General features: G+C 48.4%; 5 protein-coding genes across 5 annotated transcripts; 4 read left to right on the top strand and 1 right to left on the bottom strand.

Annotated features, from left to right (window-relative positions):
* Positions 1-49: 49 nt before the first annotated feature.
* On the top strand, positions 50-6,514 carry LOC136200365 (multidrug resistance-associated protein 1-like). The gene is made up of 21 exons (XM_065990753.1): positions 50-221; positions 277-453; positions 798-923; positions 978-1,118; positions 1,190-1,336; positions 1,390-1,451; positions 1,501-1,629; positions 1,694-1,951; positions 2,000-2,177; positions 2,244-2,498; positions 2,554-2,619; positions 2,686-2,823; positions 2,878-3,185; positions 3,318-3,444; positions 3,500-3,676; positions 3,728-3,895; positions 3,965-4,048; positions 4,135-5,442; positions 5,523-5,995; positions 6,045-6,239; positions 6,294-6,514. Exons 1-21 carry the CDS (start codon positions 150-152, stop codon positions 6,403-6,405), a joined length of 4,701 nt encoding a protein of 1,566 aa, XP_065846825.1. The 5' UTR covers positions 50-149; the 3' UTR covers positions 6,406-6,514.
* Positions 6,490-12,769, top strand: LOC136200366 (multidrug resistance-associated protein 1-like). Its single transcript, XM_065990754.1, has 21 exons — positions 6,490-6,607; positions 6,663-6,839; positions 7,045-7,170; positions 7,225-7,365; positions 7,445-7,591; positions 7,646-7,707; positions 7,757-7,885; positions 7,947-8,213; positions 8,262-8,439; positions 8,507-8,761; positions 8,817-8,882; positions 8,948-9,085; positions 9,140-9,447; positions 9,580-9,706; positions 9,762-9,938; positions 9,991-10,158; positions 10,218-10,301; positions 10,371-11,678; positions 11,763-12,235; positions 12,285-12,479; positions 12,534-12,769. Exons 1-21 carry the CDS (start codon positions 6,560-6,562, stop codon positions 12,643-12,645), a joined length of 4,686 nt encoding a protein of 1,561 aa, XP_065846826.1. The 5' UTR covers positions 6,490-6,559; the 3' UTR covers positions 12,646-12,769.
* On the top strand, positions 12,770-16,002 carry LOC136200371 (protein phosphatase 1 regulatory subunit 7-like). The gene is made up of 16 exons (XM_065990760.1): positions 12,770-12,854; positions 12,929-13,018; positions 13,078-13,149; positions 13,203-13,261; positions 13,319-13,514; positions 13,562-13,648; positions 13,695-13,766; positions 13,823-13,878; positions 13,944-13,992; positions 14,038-14,112; positions 14,167-14,228; positions 14,280-14,404; positions 14,458-14,539; positions 14,603-14,664; positions 14,727-14,763; positions 14,819-16,002. The coding sequence occupies exons 1-16, from the start codon at positions 12,777-12,779 to the stop codon at positions 14,880-14,882; spliced, it is 1,266 nt and encodes a 421-aa protein (XP_065846832.1). The 5' UTR covers positions 12,770-12,776; the 3' UTR covers positions 14,883-16,002.
* On the bottom strand, positions 14,791-16,897 carry LOC136200370 (uncharacterized). Its single transcript, XM_065990759.1, has 2 exons — positions 16,771-16,897; positions 14,791-16,709 (listed from the first exon to the last, which is right to left on the bottom strand). Exons 1-2 carry the CDS (start codon positions 16,820-16,822, stop codon positions 14,980-14,982), a joined length of 1,782 nt encoding a protein of 593 aa, XP_065846831.1. The 5' UTR covers positions 16,823-16,897; the 3' UTR covers positions 14,791-14,979.
* A 2,171-nt stretch (positions 16,898-19,068) lies between these two features.
* LOC136184051 (solute carrier family 15 member 4-like) lies at positions 19,069-20,781 on the top strand. The gene has a single exon (XM_065970878.1). It carries the CDS (start codon positions 19,069-19,071, stop codon positions 20,779-20,781), a length of 1,713 nt encoding a protein of 570 aa, XP_065826950.1.
* Positions 20,782-20,823: the final 42 nt, after the last annotated feature.

Raw genomic sequence — 20,823 nt, 5'->3', positions numbered from 1 at the left:
TGATATACAAATCAAAAAACAGAAGCTGCAGCTGGTAGGTTCAGTTTGCACGCTTTCTTCGTCTTGTGGAGGCTCCGTGAAGAGAAGCGGTGCTTCAAACGAAAACAGGATGTTGAGTGAGTCATCTTTTACCCGGCTCCCCACTACGCATGCTCGCTGTACAACAAAAAAGTATGGAAGAAGTTCTAGACGCTCTCTGCTATCCCGTCAGCAATTTCTGGGTAGAACCCTTCCTAGCGGTGTGTTCAAGTTCGATGCTATCGAGTATGCCTGCAGGGCGAGGCGATATCGCTTGGACAAGCTGACTTCACACCTTGCTTCGAGAATACGGCTATTCTTCTCGTCCCATGCGTCTTTCTCTTCCTGCTAGCAATCGTCCAATTTTGTGCCGAGGGCCACAAAAACAAATCGGTCAACGCTCCGCCGCCGACTGCAATACACGTTTTGCGCACGGTACGAGCGATCAACATTTTTTTCGCGTGCAATGACAAAATAATGTGAACCCGTAGCCCTGGCCTCTGTACCAGACCCTCCCCGCGCGCGCTACTTGCGGAGGAAGCTCCTACCCTCCTACTTCCGCAAGTAACGCGCGCGGGGAGGGTCTGGGTTTCAGCACGGTGGTTTCAGAGGCTAATGAACCCTGCGACCTGCGTGTACCGGCACGTGTACCGGAGGTAGTTTAGTCATAGATGTAAGAGAGATATGCACTTGCGCAACTATTCTCCGGGCATTTAAGTGTGACATTATGATTGTCTAATCGTTTATTTAAAAATACGAGGTTGGACATATTTTTGCAGCTGTTTTCCGTCTGTTTGGGAGTAATTGCATTCGTCGACTTGATGAAGACGATATTTTACGATTCGCAAAATGAAGAAATAGCGACGTATCAGTATCTCTCTCCCTCCATTCTGTTTGTCACGTCGGTAGGAAGAAGTCGAGTATTGACTCTTCGTTCTCTAACCCGTGGATTTTTCTAGTCTTTGGCTCTCGTGTGCATCACGTGGTTTCGAAATCGCGGCAGTCGAGCGCCTGGCACGTTGCTCATTTTCTGGCTTTTGATGTTGATCTACGACTCGCTGAAACTGCGCACTTACATTCTCGTCAAGATGCATGGAGCGGTAATTCTTATATTAGATAGGCTTGTAGTCAATATTTATTATTTACGTGCGCTTGTATTGTACTTTAACAGATGGAACCTTTTCGAAATTCAACTGGCGGAAAGAACGTCACGTATAATTTAATTCTGACTTCAGTTGAGTTCGCTGTTGTTCTCGCCTCGTTCATTTTGTCGGTAATTCCTGAGAAACTTCCTTATGTTACAACCGATGAAAGCCTGGTACTGGCAGAAATAGAGAGACTGTTCTTTTTTTATACAAAGTACTCTTACAGAGACCTTGCCCGGAGACAAAGGCGACGTTCCTTTCTCGAATTACGTTCTGGTGGCTGACCAAGTGAGTGCAATTCGAATATAAAGGGATTTCCTTATCTTTTCTCATTTAGTATGATGTTTCTTGGATACAAACGTCCTCTCACGGACGACGATCTCTTTGATCTCTTTCCGGAGGATAAGGCCGACTTCGTCGTTCCGAGATTTCTCGACGCCTGGAAAAAGGAAGTTTGCAAGACAGAGTAAGAAAAAAAAATGGCGATTCATTCTTTTACGATTTTTAGCGTCCCGTTGTTTTTTCTCCAGACGAAAGAACGCCAAGTTGATTCAGTCTCTCGATCCCTCCTCCATAAACGCCGACGAGACGGCGTTGAATGAGAGTACGGAATCACTGACATCATCGCAGGAGAACCTACTTCCGCGTCCACAGTCGTCACCAGTCAAGTTGAGAGAACCGTCCCTATTGAAAGCGCTCGTGAAGGCGTTTGGGGGGCTCATGTTCACCGCCGCCTTCTTCAAACTCGTTCAGGATCTTTTGACGTTTGTCAGTCCCCAGATTCTCAAGTGAGACGACATCTATTAGTGCACATAATTTACATTGTGTTCTTTTAGATTGATGATTAACTTTACGGCGGATCCGAATATTCCCACGTGGCGTGGCTACGTCTACGCCGTTCTTCTCTTCGTCAATGCCGAAACCCAATCTCTTTTTCTAAATCAATATTTCCATCGGTGCTTTCGAACGGGAATTCGAGTCAAGTCGGCTATTATCAGTGCAGTGTATCGAAAAGTAGAAAAGTGTTAATAATTAATTAAGTCTCTAAAAATTGATTTTTTCTTTTTCTTTTTTTTTGAGGCTATGAGATTGAATAATAGCGCGAGAAGGCAATCGACTGTGGGCGAAATCGTCAATCTGATGTCCGTCGACGCGCAACGCTTTATGGATCTCATGCCGTACATTCACCTCCTGTGGTCGGCTCCTCTGCTGATGGTCTTGGCCATATTCTTTCTCTGGCAAACGATTGGCGTTTCCGTGCTCGCCGGCATCGGCGTCATGGTGCTACTGATACCCGTCAATGCAGTCGTAGCGGTCATCACTAGAAAATTGCAGGTACACTATTGGAAACGGGTGCGTCCTTTAAGCGAACATTTCTTCGTTCTTTTAGATCAAACAGATGGCGTATAAAGATCAGAGGATTAAATTGACGAACGAAGTTCTGAGTGGCGTAAAAGTAAAACGTTCTTTTGCGCGTGTGTTTTTTTGTCTAACCAAACCTGTCCTATTTATTATCCCTAAGGTAATCAAGTTGTACGCGTGGGAGAAATCGTTTTTGAAGTCAATTGCGTGCGTGCGAAAGAAGGAGTTGACCGTGCTAAAGTGGAGCGCCTACCTGGGAGCCGTCACGTCGCTCACGTGGAGTTGCGCTCCTTTTATGGTTAGGCGCCGTAGTCACGTATAACATCACATGCAGTTTACTCGTTATATTTAGGTTGCATTGGCAACGTTCGCCACGTATTCGCTCACCGGTCACAATTTGACTTCGAGCAAGGCATTCGTCGCACTCTCCTTATTCGACATCTTCAACTTTCCGTTCAGCTTTCTTCCCATGGTGATAGCCAGCCTGGTTCAGGCGTTGGTTTCGGTGAAACGCGTGCAGAAGTTTTTGAAAAGCGACGAGCTCGATCCGGATGCCGTCGTTCGAATTCCCGTCGGAAGAATGGGAGAAGACGTCGACGGGGTGAAAGTGGAAGGCGCTTCGTTCCGTTGGTCAAAAGGCGACCGAATCATTTTGAAAGAGTAAGAGAGTTCATTAGGGAAAGAGAACGCAGACCAATGTCATTTATATATACATACATATTCACTTTTAAACGTTAAAGGGACGCTAAGTAGTCGTTTCTAAAGGTCTCAAGAGAGTTCTTGCATTCCTAGTCTCAACCTGAACGTCAAGCCGAAGAAACTGGTTGCAATCGTGGGGCAAGTCGGAGCAGGCAAGTCAAGCTTCATGTCGGCTCTCTTGGGAGACATGGAAAAGGACTGCGGAAGTATTTTCATGAAGGTACAGTAGCGCGCGAACGTTAATTAAAGAAGATTCTACAGTACAGATGTCTTAGGGTTCTATTGCGTATGCTCCGCAACAGGCGTGGATCCAGAACGCGTCTCTGCGCGACAACATTCTTTTTGGAAGGCCCTATGACGGGGACAGATACAATCGTGCATTACATTCCTGTGCACTGACGCCTGACTTGGAAGTATTGCCGGCCGGCGACAAAACGGAAATCGGCGAGAAGGTAGCGAGAAAATTAATATATCTGTATTATTTTTCAATTAGTTGGATGTAGGGTATCAATTTGAGTGGCGGACAGAAGCAGCGCGTGAGCTTGGCTCGCGCCGTCTATCACGACAGCGATATCTACCTTATGGATGATCCGCTGAGCGCTGTCGATTCTCATGTAGGCAAGCACATATTCGATAACGTCATCGGACCCGAAGGCGTTCTCAAGGACAAAGTGAGGAGAAAACGCAATGCGATAGGGGGAGGGTAAACTTTTTTAAAAATATGTTTTCCTCGGATTAAGATTCGAATATTCGCAACTCACGGCGTCAGTTTTCTTCCGCAATGCGACCAGATAGTCGTTATGAAAGAAGGGAATATATCAGAGGTAATAGAGAAAAATAAATAATTATTTAAATAAAAGAATTAATTTAATTAATTGATTAATTAAATCTCTTTTATACGAACTTGTAGATTGGAACTTATGCCGAACTTCAAGCAAATGACGGCGATTTTGCCGAATTCCTTCGCAATTACGCTCAATCCGGCTTCGCGAATGATGACGACGACGATGATGACGACGACAAAGATGACGACGAAGGAGCTCTATCCGAGAACGACGTCTCGGAATCGGCGACAGGCGAAAAAGAACGAAAAGCGGATTTGCCGTACGGCGTGAGCCGTCAGTTGAGCCGTCAACTGACTCGTCAGATGAGCCGTCAAATAAGTCGTCAAAAGAAAGAGAAAGAGGCGGTCGCCGACGACGCCGCCGCCGCCGCCGAGCTCACGACCGCCGAAAAGGCGGAGACGGGCAACGTGAGAATCGGCGTCTACGCCGATTACTTTCGATCGTGCACGTGGATTCTCGTCATTATAACGCTCGTCTTCTTCACGCTCCAAACCGCCGCATCGGTCGCCTCGAGCATCTGGCTCGCTCATTGGAGCGACGTCGAGAACGAGCTCGCCTTAAATTCCTCGACAAGAGTGCGCGGCGTCGGCTACTATCTCGGCATCTACGCGGGCCTCGGCTTCAGCCAGGGTCTCATCGTCACGCTCAGCACGATCGCTATGACCGTCGGAACGATCCTAGCGGCAATGAAACTCCACGGCGATCTCCTCGTCAACATCCTCCGCTCTCCCATGTCGTTTTTCGACACGACGCCTCTCGGACGCATCGTCAATCGTTTCTCCAAGGACATCTACATGATCGACGAGGTCATTCCCCAGTCGCTCGGCGGATTTTTGCACACGTTCTTCATCTCCGTCGGCATCGTCTTCATCATCAGCTATTCGACGCCCGTCTTTCTCGCCGTTATGGTGCCGCTCGGCGTCTTCTATTTCTTCACGCAACGCTTCTACATCGCTTCGTCGCGACAGCTGAAGCGAATCGAGTCCGTCACGCGTTCGCCCGTTCACTCGCACTTTCAGGAGTCGCTCACCGGCACGAGCACGATTCGCGCCTACGGCGCGACCGAGACGTTCGTCGACGAGAGCGACGCGCGCGTCGATCGCAATCAGACGGCCTATTATCCGAATGTGTGCAGCAATCGTTGGCTCGCCGTGCGCTTGGAATTCGTCGGGAATTGCATCATTCTTTTTGCCGCGCTCTTTGCCGTCATCGAACGAAAGTCGAGTCTGACTCCGGGTCTCGTCGGCTTGTCGATCTCGTACGCGCTGCAGATTACGCAGACGATGAATTGGATAGTTCGCATGACGAGCGCCTTGGAAGCGAATATCGTGTCCGTGGAGAGAGTGAAGGAATATTCCGAGAGCCCAACCGAGGTATAAATAGTGAATAGATGCATTAACATTAGGATTAATAGTTGTTATATAATTTATAACCGCCAACTGTTTATATCTAGGCGCCATCTATAGTGGATCACTTTCGGCCTCAACCCGGTTGGCCGAATCGCGGCGAAGTGGAGTTCAAGTCTTACTCGACGCGCTATCGCGAGGGTCTCGATCTTGTTCTCAAAAGAATCAACTGTCACGTTATGCCCGGCGAGAAGATCGGCATCGTTGGGCGAACGGGTGCCGGCAAATCGTCGTTGACCGTCGGAATTTTTCGGATCATCGAAGCGGCCGGCGGCGCCATCGTTATCGACGGGATCGACATATCTCGTCTTGGGCTGGACGACTTGCGTTCGCGCATCACCATCATTCCGCAGGATCCCGTTCTCTTTTCCGGTACGCTTCGCTTCAATTTGGATCCGTTTGAGTATCACACCGACGACGAGCTTTGGCGTTCGTTGGAAAACGCTCATCTGAAGGATTTCGTTGAATCGGCTGATGCCGGTTTGAATTACGAGATATCGGAAGGCGGCGAAAATCTCAGGTAAGGGAGAGAGCAATTTTTTTATTGCATGCTGCATATTTTTTCTTAGTGTGGGTCAGCGCCAGCTCGTTTGCCTCGCTCGCGCGCTTTTGCGCAAGACGAAAATTCTCGTTCTTGACGAGGCGACGGCCGCCATCGACTTGGAGACGGATGATCTCATTCAGCAGACGATCCGTCGGGAATTCGATGATTGCACTGTTCTCACCATTGCCCACCGCCTCAACACTGTCATGGATAGCAACAGGTGAGAAATTAAGAAACCCTATTGGAAGTAATATTTTGAAATTTTTCTTTTTAGAATTATTGTGCTGGACAAAGGTGAGAAAGTAGAATTTGACTCTCCAGCGAATTTATTAGCGAATCGTGGCATTTTCCATGGCATGGCGGTTGATGCTGGCCTGGCGCAATGATTCTATTATTGTGTTGCTGTTGGATGTGTAGTTTATTAGCACAGAAGCTGGTTTTTTTGTGTTTTTTAGGTTGCTAGCATGTAAGCATAGAATAAGTCGAGTCATCTTACATCCGGCTCCCCACTACGCATGCTCGCTGTACAACAAAAAAAGTATGGAAGCGGTTCTAGACGCTCTCTGCTATCCCGTCAGCAATTTCTGGGTAGAACCCTTCCTAGCGGTGTGTTCAAGTTCGATGCTATCGAGTATGCCTGCAGGGCGAGGCGATATCGCTTGGACAAGCTGACTTCACACCTTGCTTCGAGAATACGGCTATTCTTCTCGTCCCATGCGTCTTTCTCTTCCTGCTAGCAATCGTCCAATTTTTTGCCGAGGGCCACAAAAACAAATCGGTCAACGCTCCGCCGCCGACTGCAATACACGTTTTGCGCACGGTACGAGCGATCAAAATTTTTTTCGCGTGCAATGACAAAATAATGATTCATCATATGAACCCTGCGTGTACCGGCACGTGTACCGGCGGTAGTTTAGGTATGCACTTGCGCAACTATTCTCCGGGCATTTAGGTGTGACATAATGATTGTCTAATCGTTTATTTTTTATCGGTCTAAAAATACGAGGTTGGACGTTCTTTTGCAGCTGTTTGCCGTCTGTTTGGGAGTAATTGCATTCGTCGACTTGATGAAGACGATATTTTACGATTCGCAAAAAGAAGAAATAGCGACGTATCAGTATCTCTCTCCCTCCATTCTGTTTGTCACGTCGGTAGGAAGAAGTCGAGTATTGACTCTTCATTCTCTAATCCGTGGATTTTTCTAGTCTTTGGCTCTCGTGTGCATCACGTGGTTTCGAAATCGCGGCAGTCGAGCGCCTGGCACGTTGCTCATTTTCTGGCTTTTGATGTTGATCTACGACTCGCTGAAACTGCGCACTTACATTCTCGTCAAGATGCATGGAGCGGTAATTCATATATTAGATAGTCCTTTTGGCTTGTTGTCAATATTTATTATTTACGTGCGCTTGTATTGTACTTTAACAGATGGAACCTTTTCGAAATTCAACTGGCGGAAAGAACGTCACGTATAATTTAATTCTGACTTCAGTTGAGTTCGTTGTTGTTCTCGCCTCGTTCATTTTGTCGGTAATTCCTGAGAAACTTCCTTATGTTACAACCGATGAAAGCCTGGTACTGGCAGAAATAGAGAGACTGTTCTTTTTTTTATACAAAGTACTCTTACAGAGACCTTGCCCGGAGACAAAGGCGACGTTCCTTTCTCGAATTACGTTCTGGTGGCTGACCAAGTGAGCGCAATTCGAATATAAAGGGATTTCCTTATCTTTTCTCATTTAGTATGATGTTTCTTGGATACAAACGTCCTCTCACGGACGACGATCTCTTTGATCTCTTTCCGGAGGATAAGGCCGACTTCGTCGTTCCGAGATTTCTCGACGCCTGGAAAAAGGAAGTTTGCAAGACAGAGTAAGAAAAAAATGGCGATTCATTCTTTTACGATTTTTAGCGTCCCGTTGTTTTTCTCCAGACGAAAGAACGCCAAGTTGATTCAGTCTCTCGATCCCTCCTCCATAAACGCCGACGAGACGGCGTTGAATGCGAGTACGGAATCACTGACATCATCGCAGGAGAACCTACTTCCGCGTCCACAGTCGTCTCAAAGGCCACAAGTCAAGTTGAGAGAACCGTCCCTATTGAAAGCGCTCGTGAAGGCGTTTGGGGGGCTCATGTTCACCGCCGCCTTCTTCAAACTCGTTCAGGATCTTTTGACGTTTGTCAGTCCCCAGATTCTCAAGTGAGACAACATCTATTAGTGCACGTAATTTACATTGTGCTCTTTTAGATTGATGATTAACTTTACGGCGGATCCGACTATTCCCACGTGGCGTGGCTACGTCTACGCCGTTCTTCTCTTCGTCAACGCCGAAACCCAATCTCTTTTTCTAAATCAATATTTCCATCGGTGCTTTCGAACGGGAATTCGAGTCAAGTCGGCTATTATCAGTGCAGTGTATCGAAAAGTAGAAAAGTGTTAATAATTAATTAAGTCTCTAAAAATTGATTTTTTCTTCTTCTTCTTTTTTTGAGGCTATGAGATTGAATAATAGCGCGAGAAGGCAATCGACTGTGGGCGAAATCGTCAATCTGATGTCCGTCGACGCGCAACGCTTTATGGATCTCATGCCGTACGTTCAGCTCATGTGGTCGGCTCCTCTGCAGATGGTCTTGGCCATATTCTTTCTCTGGCAAACGATTGGCGTTTCCGTGCTCGCCGGCATCGGCGTCATGGTGCTACTGATACCCGTCAATGCAGTCGTAGCGGTCATCACTAGAAAATTGCAGGTACACTATTGGGAACGGGTGCGTCCTTCAAGCGAATATTTCTTCGTTCTTTTAGATCAAACAGATGGCGTATAAAGATCAGAGGATTAAATTGACGAACGAAGTTCTGAGTGGCATAAAAGTAAAACGTTCTTTTGCGCGTGTGTTTTTTTGTCTAACCAACCTGTCCTATTTATTATCCCTAAGGTAATCAAGTTGTACGCGTGGGAGAAATCGTTTTTGAAGTCAATTGCGTGCGTTCGAAAGAAGGAGTTGACTGTGCTAAAGTGGAGCGCCTACTTGGGAGCCGTCACGACGCTCATGTGGACTTGCGCTCCTTTTATGGTTAGGCGCCGTAGTCACGTATAACATCACATGCAGTTTACTCGTTATATTTAGGTTGCATTGGCAACGTTCGCCACGTATTCGCTCACCGGTCACAATTTGACTTCGAGCAAGGCATTCGTCGCGCTCTCCTTATTCGACATCCTCAACTTTCCGCTCAGCTTTCTTCCCATGTTGGTAGCCAGCATGGTTCAGGCGTTGGTTTCGGTGAAACGCGTGCAGAAGTTTTTGAAAAGCGACGAGCTCGATCCGGATGCCGTCGTTCGAATTCCCGTCGGAAGTATGGGAGAAGACGTCGACGTGGTGAAAGTGGAAGGCGCTTCGTTCCGTTGGTCAAAAGGCGACCGAATCATTTTGAAAGAGTAAGAGAGTTCATTAGGGAAAGAGAACGCAGACCAATGTCATTTATATATACATACATATTCACTTTTAAACGTTAAAGGGACGCTAAGTAGTCGTTTCTAAAGGTCTCAAGAGAGTTCTTGCATTCCTAGTCTCAACCTGAACGTCAAGCCGAAGAAACTGGTTGCAATCGTGGGGCAAGTCGGAGCAGGCAAGTCAAGCTTCATGTCGGCTCTCTTGGGAGACATGGAAAAGGACTGCGGAAGTATTTTCATGAAGGTACAGTAGCGCGCGAACGTTAATTAAAGAAGATTCTACAGTACAGATGTCTTAGGGTTCTATTGCGTATGCTCCGCAACAGGCGTGGGTCCAGAACGCGTCTCTGCGCGACAACATTCTTTTTGGAAGGCCCTATGACGGGGACAGATACAATCGTGCATTACATTCCTGTGCACTGACGCCTGACTTGGAAGTATTGCCGGCCGGCGACAAAACGGAAATCGGCGAGAAGGTAGAGAAGAAAAATGAATATATCTGTATTATTTTCAATTAGTTGGATGTAGGGTATCAATTTGAGTGGTGGACAGAAGCAGCGCGTGAGCTTGGCTCGCGCCGTCTATCACGACAGCGATATCTACCTTATGGATGATCCGCTGAGCGCTGTCGATTCTCATGTAGGCAAGCACATATTCGATAACGTCATCGGACCCGAAGGCGTTCTCAAGGACAAAGTGAGGAGAAATAGGGGGAGGGTAAACTTTTTTTAAAAATATGTTTTCCTCGGATTAAGATTCGAATATTCGTAACTCACGGCGTCAGTTTTCTTCCGCAATGCGACCAGATAGTCGTTATGAAAGAAGGGAATATATCAGAGGTAATAGAGAAAAATAAATAATTATTTAAATAAAATAATTAATTAAATCTCTTTTATACGAACTTGTAGATTGGAACTTATGCCGAACTTCAAGCAAATGACGGCGATTTTGCCGAATTCCTTCGCAACTACGCTCAATCCGGCTTCGTGAATGACGACGATGACGACAATGACGACGACGACGATGATGACGACGACAAAGATGACGACGAAGGAGCTCTATCCGAAAACGACGTCTCGGAATCGGCGACAGGCGAAAAAGAACGAAAAGCGGATTTGCCGTACGGCGTGAGCCGTCAGTTGAGCCGTCAACTGACTCGTCAGATGAGCCGTCAAATAAGTCGTCAAAAGAAAGAGAAAGAGGCGGCCGCCGCCGAGCTCACGACCGCCGAAAAGGCGGAAACGGGCAACGTGAGATTCGGCGTCTACGCCGATTACTTTCGATCGTGCACGTGGATTCTCGTCATTATAACGCTCGTCTTCTTCACGCTCCAAAGCGCCGCGTCGGTCGCCTCGAGCATCTGGCTCGCTCGTTGGAGCGACGTCGAGAACGAGCTCGCCTTAAATTCCTCGACAAGAGTGCGCGGCGTCGGCTACTATCTCGGCATCTACGCGGGCCTCGGCTTCAGCCAGGGTCTCATCGTCACGCTCAGCACGCTCGCTATGACCGTCGGAACGATCCTAGCGGCAATGAAACTCCACGGCGATCTCCTCGTCAACATCCTCCGCTCTCCCATGTCGTTTTTCGACACGACGCCTCTCGGACGCATCGTCAATCGTTTCTCCAAGGACATCTACATGGTTGACGAGGTCATTCCCCAGTCGCTCGGCGGATTTTTGCACATGTTCTTCATCTCCGTCGGCATCGTCTTCATCATCAGCTATTCGACGCCCGTCTTTCTCGCCATCATGGTGCCGCTCGGCGTCTTCTATTTCTTCACGCAACGCTTCTACGTCGCTTCGTCGCGACAGCTGAAGCGAATCGAGTCCGTCACGCGTTCGCCCGTTCACTCGCACTTTCAGGAGTCGCTCACCGGCACGAGCACGATTCGCGCCTACGGCGCGACCGAGACGTTCGTCGGCGAGAGCGACGCGCGCGTCGATCGCAATCAGACAGCCTATTATCCGAACGTGTGCAGCAATCGTTGGCTCGCCGTGCGCTTGGAATTCGTCGGGAATTGCATCATTCTTTTTGCCGCGCTCTTTGCCGTCATCGAACGAAAGTCGAGTCTGACTCCGGGTCTCGTCGGCTTGTCGATCTCGTACGCGCTGCAGATTACGCAGACGATGAATTGGATAGTTCGCATGACGAGCGCCTTGGAAGCGAATATCGTGTCCGTGGAGAGAGTGAAGGAATATTCCGAGAGCCCAACCGAGGTATAAATACAGTAGTGAATAGATGCATCAGCATTAGGATTAATAGTTGATATATAATTATAACCGCCAACTGTTTATATCTAGGCGCCATCTATAGTGGATCACTTTCGGCCTCAACCCGGTTGGCCGAATCGCGGCGAAGTGGAGTTCAAGTCTTACTCGACGCGCTATCGCGAGGGTCTCGATCTTGTTCTCAAAAGAATCAACTGTCACGTTATGCCCGGCGAGAAGATCGGCATCGTTGGGCGAACGGGTGCCGGCAAATCGTCGTTGACCGTCGGAATTTTTCGGATCATCGAAGCGGCCGGCGGCGCCATCGTTATCGACGGGATCGACATATCTCGTCTTGGGCTGGACGACTTGCGTTCGCGCATCACCATCATTCCGCAGGATCCCGTTCTCTTTTCCGGTACACTTCGCTTCAATTTGGATCCGTTTGAGAATCACACCGACGACGAGCTTTGGCGTTCGTTGGAAAACGCTCATCTGAAGGATTTCGTTGAATCGGCTGATGCCGGTTTGAATTACGAGATATCGGAAGGCGGCGAAAATCTTAGGTAAGGGAGAGAGCAGTTTTTTTATTCCATTCTGCATATTTTTTCTTAGTGTGGGTCAGCGCCAGCTCGTGTGCCTCGCTCGCGCGCTTTTGCGCAAGACGAAAATTCTCGTTCTTGACGAGGCGACGGCCGCCATCGACTTGGAGACGGATGATCTCATTCAGCAGACGATCCGTCGGGAATTCGATGATTGCACTGTTCTCACCATTGCCCACCGCCTCAACACCGTCATGGATAGCAACAGGTGAGAAATTAAGAAACCCTATTGGAAGTAATATTTTGAAATTTTTCTTTTTAGAATTATTGTGCTGGACAAAGGTGAGAAAGTAGAATTTGACTCTCCAGCGAATTTATTAGCGAATCGTGGCATTTTCCATGGCATGGCGGTTGATGCTGGCCTGGCGCAATGATTCTATTATTGTGTTGCTGTTGGATGTGTAGTTTACTAGCACAGAAGCTGTTGTTTTAAGTTGCTAGCATGTAAGCTGATGTAAGCATACTGTAACGTGTGTGGACGCGCACGCTAGGCGCCAATCGATCAATGCGTCGAAAAGAGAAGTCCAGCGATGCCGATGCCGCGTCCAACGCTGCTGATTGCTCTATCAAAGTGGACGAGATTGTATGCTCAAGCTCGCGAAGCCGTCAAGCGCCAAACCACGCGAGCTCTCGCAAAGATAACCTATTTTTTCATAGCTACGGATTTCTGGTCAGCAGAGGAACGATCACGTGTACGAGATCGATCTCCACGGTAAACGGATTCGACGAATCAGCGACTTGGAAAGTGTAGGTCTAAATTGTAATGCGAAATATTGAGTGAGCGTCGTTTCTGGGCAACGGGACAGTTTTCTCGACTGAGAAGTTTGGATTTGTCTTGCAACAAGATTCGAAAAATAGAAAACCTAACTAAATCGACAGTAAATCAGTTACAGCAGATGAAACTGCCATTGATAATTTGACTCAACACAAGGGTCTCAAAGAACTGAAACTCTATTCAAATGAGATTAGAACAATAGAAGGCCTTGACAGGTGTTTAGTAGACTCAGAATTTAATTAATTAATTAATTAATTAATATGTGCGTCTAGGTTGAGAGATTTATGTTGCTTGATGTTGCAATATAATCGCATTGCGTCTATTGGGGCGGGTCTGAAGCATTTGACGAGGCTCCAGTTGCTTCGCTTAGATTTCAATTGTCTTACGTCGGTGGCGAGAGAAGAAATTGTGTCGCTCTCGCAGCTGACTTATCTGGACTTGAGCAGTAATCAGATCAGCAAAGTCGAGGTTTGAATTAGGAGAAAAAAGATGGCATTGATTATTTTTAAATTTAGGGACTTTCTGCGTTGACTAATCTGGAGGAGCTTGACTTGGGAGACAATCAATTGGTAGCTGTTCCTGATATTGTTCAATGCAAAAAAGTAGACGAATTGTTCTTCTCCGGTAAAACGCAATTTTTTCTCGTAGCTTCAAGAAATTGACTTGTCAGGAAATCATCTAAAGAGTCTACCAGACCTGAGCTCTCTACCACGTCTTCGGGTAGTCAGAGATACTATTGACTCTTTCTGCATGGCTCATTCTTTTTCTCATATTAGACTCTAAGATTGGAACGACTTTCCTTGTCATCTGTAGCAAGTCTAGGCCATTTGAGGTGTGAAATCTCTCTCTACGTCATAAGAATTAATTAATTAATTTCTGGTCCTCTTTCTCCTTTAGGTCACTGGAGAACTTTTATTTAGCTAACAATGAGATAGAAGACGCTACGGTATGGCCAGTATACCTACGTAGGTTTTATCCCAAAATTGGCTAGGCCCTTTCAAGCCAGTGTCCTTTGTTGGAGCTACTCGACATGAAATTCAACCAACTCAAAACGACGGAGTCACTAGTAAGTATAAATGCAGTCAAATTCTTTCTGCTCCGAGATGTGTTTAATCTGCAGGCAAAATTTCCGCGTCTTACTGATTTTTACGTTGAAGGCAATCCGTTGGCTCAAGAGCCAAAGTAGATAGATGCTTATATTATACGTACGTGTATTGTATCTTTACTTTGCAGCTATCGTGCAGATATCGCTCGTGCAGTACCGAGTGTTGAGTTGATTGACGGTGTTCAAGTCAACCTGACGAAAAAAGCGGAAAATATGCCGCCGCCTGTCATGCGTCCTATGACTGCAACCACCGGTAATTATCAACTCCGAGTGAAAACAATTACGTAAATAAATATTCTCTTTCAGTAATTAGTACGAAGCAAATTGAATCCCAAATCTCCGCTCTCGATTTACAGATGGAATTGTGCGGATCGAGTTTAGACGCAAAGTCCGTAGAGAGAATAGTACTAGAAATCATGTAGTAATTAATACCTTTTTGCTGTGCATCTAGATTAGACGTCTTCGCTGCTTCCCTGTCAAGTCTCTCCACCATTCCTGAACCAGAGTCAGAAGGTAAGAGAAGAGTCTCTAGCGTAGCAGCGTCGTCATTTGCGTGTGCAATTCCGCCTTTGTAGCTCAGGCAACTAGCCGTCCTTCAACGAGATCAAGCAGGTAAAACCAACGTCGCTGCGTTCGTTTGTTATTTTTTTTCGAAAATTCCTTCTAGCCGAGCCAGAATCATGGAAGCAAAAGCCTTTGCAAACAGACACTTTCAAAAAGACAAAACGTAGCAAAAAGACATTAGCAAAAAAAAGGAAAGAAACTATAAGACGGGTAAATAAATCTCCCCCCACTCCCCCCAATCCCATTCTCTCGCTCTTCTCTCCCCTACGCCAACTCGAAAGCGGGCGCAAGATACGCTGACGGCACAAGACCCGACTTTCCGCGAAAATCATTATCGGCCGACTCGGCGCTGCAGAGCCACCAATCGGCATTCTTTCGATCAACGACGAGAACGAGATCGCCGCGCCGCAGAGCCAACTCGTCGCCGGCACCGGCACGACAATCCCACGCGGCGACGTAGACGTCGTCATAGTTGAACCAGTTATCCTGGTCGTATATGCGCGTCGTGTCGATGACGGGATCCGGCGTCCGCGGCGCCGCCGCCGCCGCCGGTGGAACGAATTGCGATTTGGGTTGCGCGGCGAGAGCCAAAGCAGCAGGCGATTTGGAAAAAACGAACTGCGATTTAGGTCGCTCCGGCGCCGGCGCCAGCGCCGCCGAACGCTTCACCATAGGCGAATCGGCGTCGGATTCGCTCGTAAACGACGGCGTTATCGGACGCACGGTCGTTTTCAGTTCCGCCGTATCCTCATAAAGATCTTCCCCTCCTTCGTCCTCCTCCTCAGCGATTGGCTCCGAGTGCGGTCGTCGTTTGAACGACGGACTCGACTCGTCGATGTACTCGCGTAATATCGTGTGCCGATTGAATAGATTCGTCCCGCGACGGCACGCGGTGACGAGCGCGTCGACCCACTGCCCTTTCGTCTTTTCGTCGGGCGCGCGGAAATAATAGACTTTCGCCGTCGCCGCGTCGGATTCGGTGAGCGGATGGACTTTGAAGACGAGATTGCGCCGCTTGTCCTTTAATTTGAGCTCAGGCGCTTCGGTGGCGACGTCGTGACGGACGAGAAGGATTTGATTGTGCTGGGATTTGTCCTTTTCCGAGCCGAAGAAATAGAGGCAGATGTCGTCGAGAATGCAGAAACGTCGCTGCCACTTTTTGCCGCGATAGCCGCCCAATTTCTCCAAGTAGCCGCACTGCTTCGCTACTGACGTCAAACTCACCGCCTTGATCTTTTTCACCTTTTTCACGTGCGCGTACGGCGAATCATCGTCCGTCGCCGCCGCCGCCGCCGCCGATGTATTGTTAACGGGCGGACTCAAAGCACGTGGCTGCGAAGTGACGTCATGATAAAAATCGTCTTCTACAACGACACTCGGAATGTTGCCGCCGCCGCCGCCGCCGCCGCCGCTGCCGCCGCCGCCACCCCCGCCATTTTGCCCCATATCCGTATACATCTCTTCTTGCGTCGTCTCCTCCGTTCCCATATCCGTATACATATCTTCTTGCATCTTCTTCTCCTCTGTTCCCATATCCGTATACATTTCCTCTTCGCTGAACGAATCGAAGGAGTCCTCCTCCTCCTCCGGCGGTGGCGGAGTCTGCGGGGGCGGGGGCGCTGGGACCGGCGTCGAACCCATATCCGTGTAGAATTCTTCCATTACGCCGCCGTTTGGATCTTCCGGCTGCATGTCTGTATAGAGTTCGGGTTCGTCGGAGGGCTGGGGTGGGGGCGGCGGCTGCGGCGGCGGCTGCGGCGGAGGGGCCGGCTTTTGAAGCAACGGCGATATTGTCGACGAAATCGGTGTTTTCATACGGGGACGAATGTGAGCGGGGGACCGCAATGACGGTGACGACGTCGAGGACAAGTGGCCGTCACCTTTCAACTTCTCGATGAAGTCACCCAGTTGAGTGGCGAGCGTCTTGCGCTTTTGCTGGGCGCTCGTCGACAGGGTTTCGCGAATCAGCGACGATGCGATGAAGTCGTGCAGACCTTTGGGGACAAGGCGAGTTCGCACCCTGCGGCATTTCGCGTCTGCGCGCGAGCGACTTACTGTAAAGAAGACTTCCCGAGTCGAGTATAAACTGCTTTAGACTGTCTGCCATGGCTTCACGCTTGTGGCTTCCTCCCTAGCGGCTCTACGAAGAAGAAAGAGAAGAGAACGGGAGCATGCGCACATGTCACACCTAATCGTGACAAATTATTAAGTTTCATTATCCGGTCGGCGACGAACACAGTGAGTGTGAGTGAGTGAGTGAGATATTTATTTATACAGGGATTGTCTTCAGCTCAAGGCTAATCCTCCAGACACCCTGTGTAACAGGTCATGAGGAAAGACGGCATCGATCCAGAATCCGACTCCGACTCGTTCCGTCGGCTCGGACAAATCGAAAGCGACGAACCAAAGGAGTCTTCCGGTTTCCGTCCGTATCGCCGGCAATTGCGAGACTCCTTCTTCTTCTTCTCTCGCAAACACTCGAACGCGTCGCCTGGTACATCGTATCGATCAACGTCCGCACGTACACCCGCTACTGCATGGGCGTCACCGAAGAGTCGAACGGAATTTCCATTGCCAACATCGTGTCGCTTCTCTTCGTCGCGACAACGTTTCTCCTGTCGCCTTTGTGGGCCTACGCGTGCGACCGTAAACTCGGTCACTGCAAAGTCCTCATCGTCGCTTTGATTCCGTACACGATCGGCGGCGTTTTTATCTACGCGTCGTCGCTCTATCTCGTCGAATTCCGAAGCGATTCAAGTAAACGTCGCCGCGAAAGCCTTTTATTTCACGGGCATCAGTGTCGTCGCCGTGTGTTCCGCCGCCGTGCGTGCCGTCATGTTGCCGTACATGCTCGAGCAACTCGCCTACAATGAAGACCAACGTCGACGAAATCTCGAAGTTTTCGTCTGTTGGGCTTACTTCGCCGTCAACGTCGGCGCGCTCATTGGTGAAATTTACAGCGGCATGCTAAGATCGGAAGTCTGGAGCAAGCGTATCGATTCTAATCACGAGCCAAACTATAGGAAAGAGTACAGTCGCGTGTACGTATTCGTTCTCATTTGCCTCCTTCTTGTTCTTCTCCTATTAATCGTTCCGCGAAAACGACTTCGCCACTATAAGCCAGATTGGAAACCCTTTCCAAGCTGTTTGATCGTCTGTCGAACTGCTTGGTAGAAGACGCCGACGAAAGATATTCCATTGCCAACGCGACGCGATGAAATAGCCGCGATGTGACAACGGCATCAAGCTCGGGACAATTGTTCCCTACGTCACCTCAATGCTCTTCTATTTCGTCGTTGAATCTCAATATGCCATGGCATGCACGTCATTCGCAAAGCAGTCTATGCGGCTCAAGTGGTCCAGTGATGGATCATACACTGGCTGGTGGCTCCTTCCGTCGGTCATCGACCCAGCTACTGTTCTAATCACCGTACCTCTGCATGGTGCTCTTTGGTATCCGTCCTTTATATGAACGATGCGTTGGATCGCTGCTCTCTTTTCAAGCGCAAATGCGATTAGGTATGTTTATTGCTGGTTTGGCTTGTCTTTCGGCTGCCATCATTCAGTGGAAAGTGAAAGTAATGACCCACCATACAAAGTTAATTTTTTATTACCGTTACGACGTTCTCGCCCTGCTATTCTGATCTTTCGGTGTTCTATCAGGTGCCGCAGTATCTTCTAATCGGCATCGCTGAAGTACTCGCCATTGTCGGTGTAAGGGAGTTTGTTCTTGGACGCGCGCCGAGGGAATATAAGACGATTGCCTACTCTGTGTTGCATGTGCTGTATGGCGTTGCAAATGTGTTGAGCTTTGCTGTGACTGAAGCCATCGTGGTATTTTGAAAGTTCAAAAGGTTCTGGCGATTGCCAATACCAAAATCCGCAGCTCATTGCAAACTATTTTATTATTCTCACCTGGCTGACGATAGGAAGTCTGACCTTTTTTATTTTCGCTGATATCAAGTATCAGAGCTATATGAGAAGGGCGCCGTATATTGCTAAAGAATATGATATTGGTACAGTGTAATAGCTTTGTACTATTTTGATCGTTTTTATGTCAGAGCAGCTCTTCTCTGTCTTAGATTTATTGTTATAGCAGTCTTCTGTAGAATCCATTAGATGATCTTAGTGCTATATTGAAAAGTACTCCTGCAACCTTAATTAACTAATGTATCCACATCGCCTGTACGTTTTATCGATAGCAGCTCGAAATAAGGGGTGGGGTGAGTGGCGATTCAAATAATAGAATACGTATCTTTAGCGTATCACGTGTGTGACGCCCATTGACCAGACCTTCTCCGTCGTTCCCGTATACTCACGGCGAGTATACGGGAACGGCGGAGAGGGTGCGGAATGAGGAAAAACGGCAGCGATTCGGAAGAGCTGGTCCCGTCGGCTCGAAACACAATGCGCGCACAAGCTCTCTTGCGACTCTCCACCTCAGTGTCGCCGGCAATCGCGAGACTCCTTCTTCTTCTTCTCGCGCGGACACTCGAATTCACCGCCTGGTACATCGTGTCGATAAACGTCTACATGTACACCCGCTACTGCATGGGCGTCACCGAAGAGTCGAACGGAATTTCCATTGCCGGCATCGTGTCGCTTCTCTTCGTCGCGACAACGTTTCTCCTGTCGCCTTTGTGGGCCTACGCGTGCGACCGTAAACTCGGTCACTACAAAGTCCTCATCGTCGCCTTGATTCCATACACGATCGGCGGCGTTTTTATCTACGCGTCGTCGCTCTATCTCGCGTCAAAATCCGATATCAAAGCGAAGAGCCAAAGCGTCGCTGCCAGAGCCTTTTATTTCACAGGTATCAGCGTCGTCGCCGTGTGCGGCGCCGCCGTGCGTGCCGTCATGTTGCCGTACATGCTCGAGCAACTCGCCTACAACGAAGACCAACGTCGACGAAATCTCGATGTTTTCGTCAGTTGGGCTTACTTCGCCGTCAACTGCGGCGCGCTCGTCGGTCAAATTTACAGCTCCATGCTGAGACCAAAAGTCTGGAGCGAGCTTGTCGATCTGAATCACGAGCCCGACTATAGGCGACAGTATGGTCACGTTTACATACTTGTTCCCGTTTGCCTCTTTCTCGTTCTCTCCATATTGATCGTTTCGCGAAAACGACTCCGTCACTCTAAGCCGGATTGGAAACCTTTTCCTAGCTGTTCAATTATCTGTCGAACTGCTTGGTACTACAAGAGGGCGAGAGATGTTCCGTTGCCAAGGCAATGGAAACACGGCGAAATAGCGCGACGCGACAATGCCATCAAACTCGGGACAATTGTCCCCTACGTCACGTCAATGCTCTTTTTCTTCGTCGTCCAAATACAATACGCCACGTCATTTCCAGAGCAGACGGTACGGCTTGCATGGCCCGGTAACAGTGACATCAACGCTACGATGACGAAACAACGACCACACGTTGCTTGGTCGCTCATTCCATCAATCATTAACCCAACTGCTGTTCTGATTACCGTGCCTCTAATGCTCTTTGTCATTCGTCCCTTGTACGAACGATGTGTCAGGTCATTGCTCTCTTTTCAAGTGCGAATGCGATTGGGTATGTTTCTCGCTGGGTTAGCTTGTCTTGCAGCCGCCGTTGTTCAGTGGAAGGCAGGGGATTTTATCTATCATGCAACGGCAATATACTATTACCATCACATCGTCCACTGCTGCTATTCTCATGTTTCGATGTTGTATCAAGTGCCGCAATATTTTTTAATCGGCGTCGCTGAGGTTTTCACTATCGTCGGTGTGAGGGAGTTCGTTCTCGGACGCGCGCCAAGGGAATACAAGACAATTGCTTTTTCTATGTTGCATATGCTGTCCGGTATTGCTGATGTGCTGAGCTTTGCCATTATTGAGATCATCAAGAAAGCAAAGCCATCATGGTATTTTGAAACTCCGAGAGGTTCGAGTTGCCAGCACCGAATTCCGCAGCCAATTTGGAACTACTTTGTCCTTCTCGCCTGGTTCACAATAGGAAGTCTGGCCTTTTTTATTTTCGCTGATCTCAAGTATCACGGCTATACGAGAAAAGCGCCGTATACCGCTAAAGAATAGCAGTCTTTTTTACTAAAGGTTTGTACAATTCTGAATTATACA

The sequence above is a fragment of the Oscarella lobularis genome, chromosome 2, assembly GCF_947507565.1.
Source record: "Oscarella lobularis chromosome 2, ooOscLobu1.1, whole genome shotgun sequence".
NCBI lineage: Eukaryota > Metazoa > Porifera > Homoscleromorpha > Homosclerophorida > Oscarellidae > Oscarella > Oscarella lobularis.
Note: the sequence above shows the minus strand (reverse complement) of the source record. Positions and strands in the feature narration are given on the sequence as shown.

What these genes read in the sequence shown, in the direction of transcription:
- LOC136200365 (XM_065990753.1), top strand. Translation starts at nt 150, where the DNA reads ATGCTCGCTGTACAACAAAAAAGTATGGAAGAAGTTCTAGACGCTCTC. An exon ending in AAACGGAAATCGGCGAGAAG is followed by an intron (nt 3,677 to 3,727) that starts GTAGCGAGAAAA and finishes AGTTGGATGTAG; the next exon opens with GGTATCAATTTGAGTGGCGG. An exon ending in GAAGGCGGCGAAAATCTCAG is followed by an intron (nt 5,996 to 6,044) that starts GTAAGGGAGAGA and finishes ATTTTTTCTTAG; the next exon opens with TGTGGGTCAGCGCCAGCTCG.
- LOC136200366 (XM_065990754.1), top strand. Translation starts at nt 6,560, where the DNA reads ATGGAAGCGGTTCTAGACGCTCTCTGCTATCCCGTCAGCAATTTCTGG. An exon ending in GGACTTGCGCTCCTTTTATG is followed by an intron (nt 9,086 to 9,139) that starts GTTAGGCGCCGT and finishes CGTTATATTTAG; the next exon opens with GTTGCATTGGCAACGTTCGC. An exon ending in GACCGAATCATTTTGAAAGA is followed by an intron (nt 9,448 to 9,579) that starts GTAAGAGAGTTC and finishes TTGCATTCCTAG; the next exon opens with TCTCAACCTGAACGTCAAGC.
- LOC136184051 (XM_065970878.1), top strand. Translation starts at nt 19,069, where the DNA reads ATGAGGAAAAACGGCAGCGATTCGGAAGAGCTGGTCCCGTCGGCTCGA.
- LOC136200370 (XM_065990759.1), bottom strand. Translation starts at nt 16,822, where the DNA reads ATGGCAGACAGTCTAAAGCAGTTTATACTCGACTCGGGAAGTCTTCTT. An exon ending in CTCGGGAAGTCTTCTTTACA is followed by an intron (nt 16,710 to 16,770) that starts GTAAGTCGCTCG and finishes TTGTCCCCAAAG; the next exon opens with GTCTGCACGACTTCATCGCA.
- LOC136200371 (XM_065990760.1), top strand. Translation starts at nt 12,777, where the DNA reads ATGCGTCGAAAAGAGAAGTCCAGCGATGCCGATGCCGCGTCCAACGCT. An exon ending in AAAACCTAACTAAATCGACA is followed by an intron (nt 13,150 to 13,202) that starts GTAAATCAGTTA and finishes ACTCAACACAAG; the next exon opens with GGTCTCAAAGAACTGAAACT. An exon ending in ATATTGTTCAATGCAAAAAA is followed by an intron (nt 13,649 to 13,694) that starts GTAGACGAATTG and finishes TTTTTCTCGTAG; the next exon opens with CTTCAAGAAATTGACTTGTC.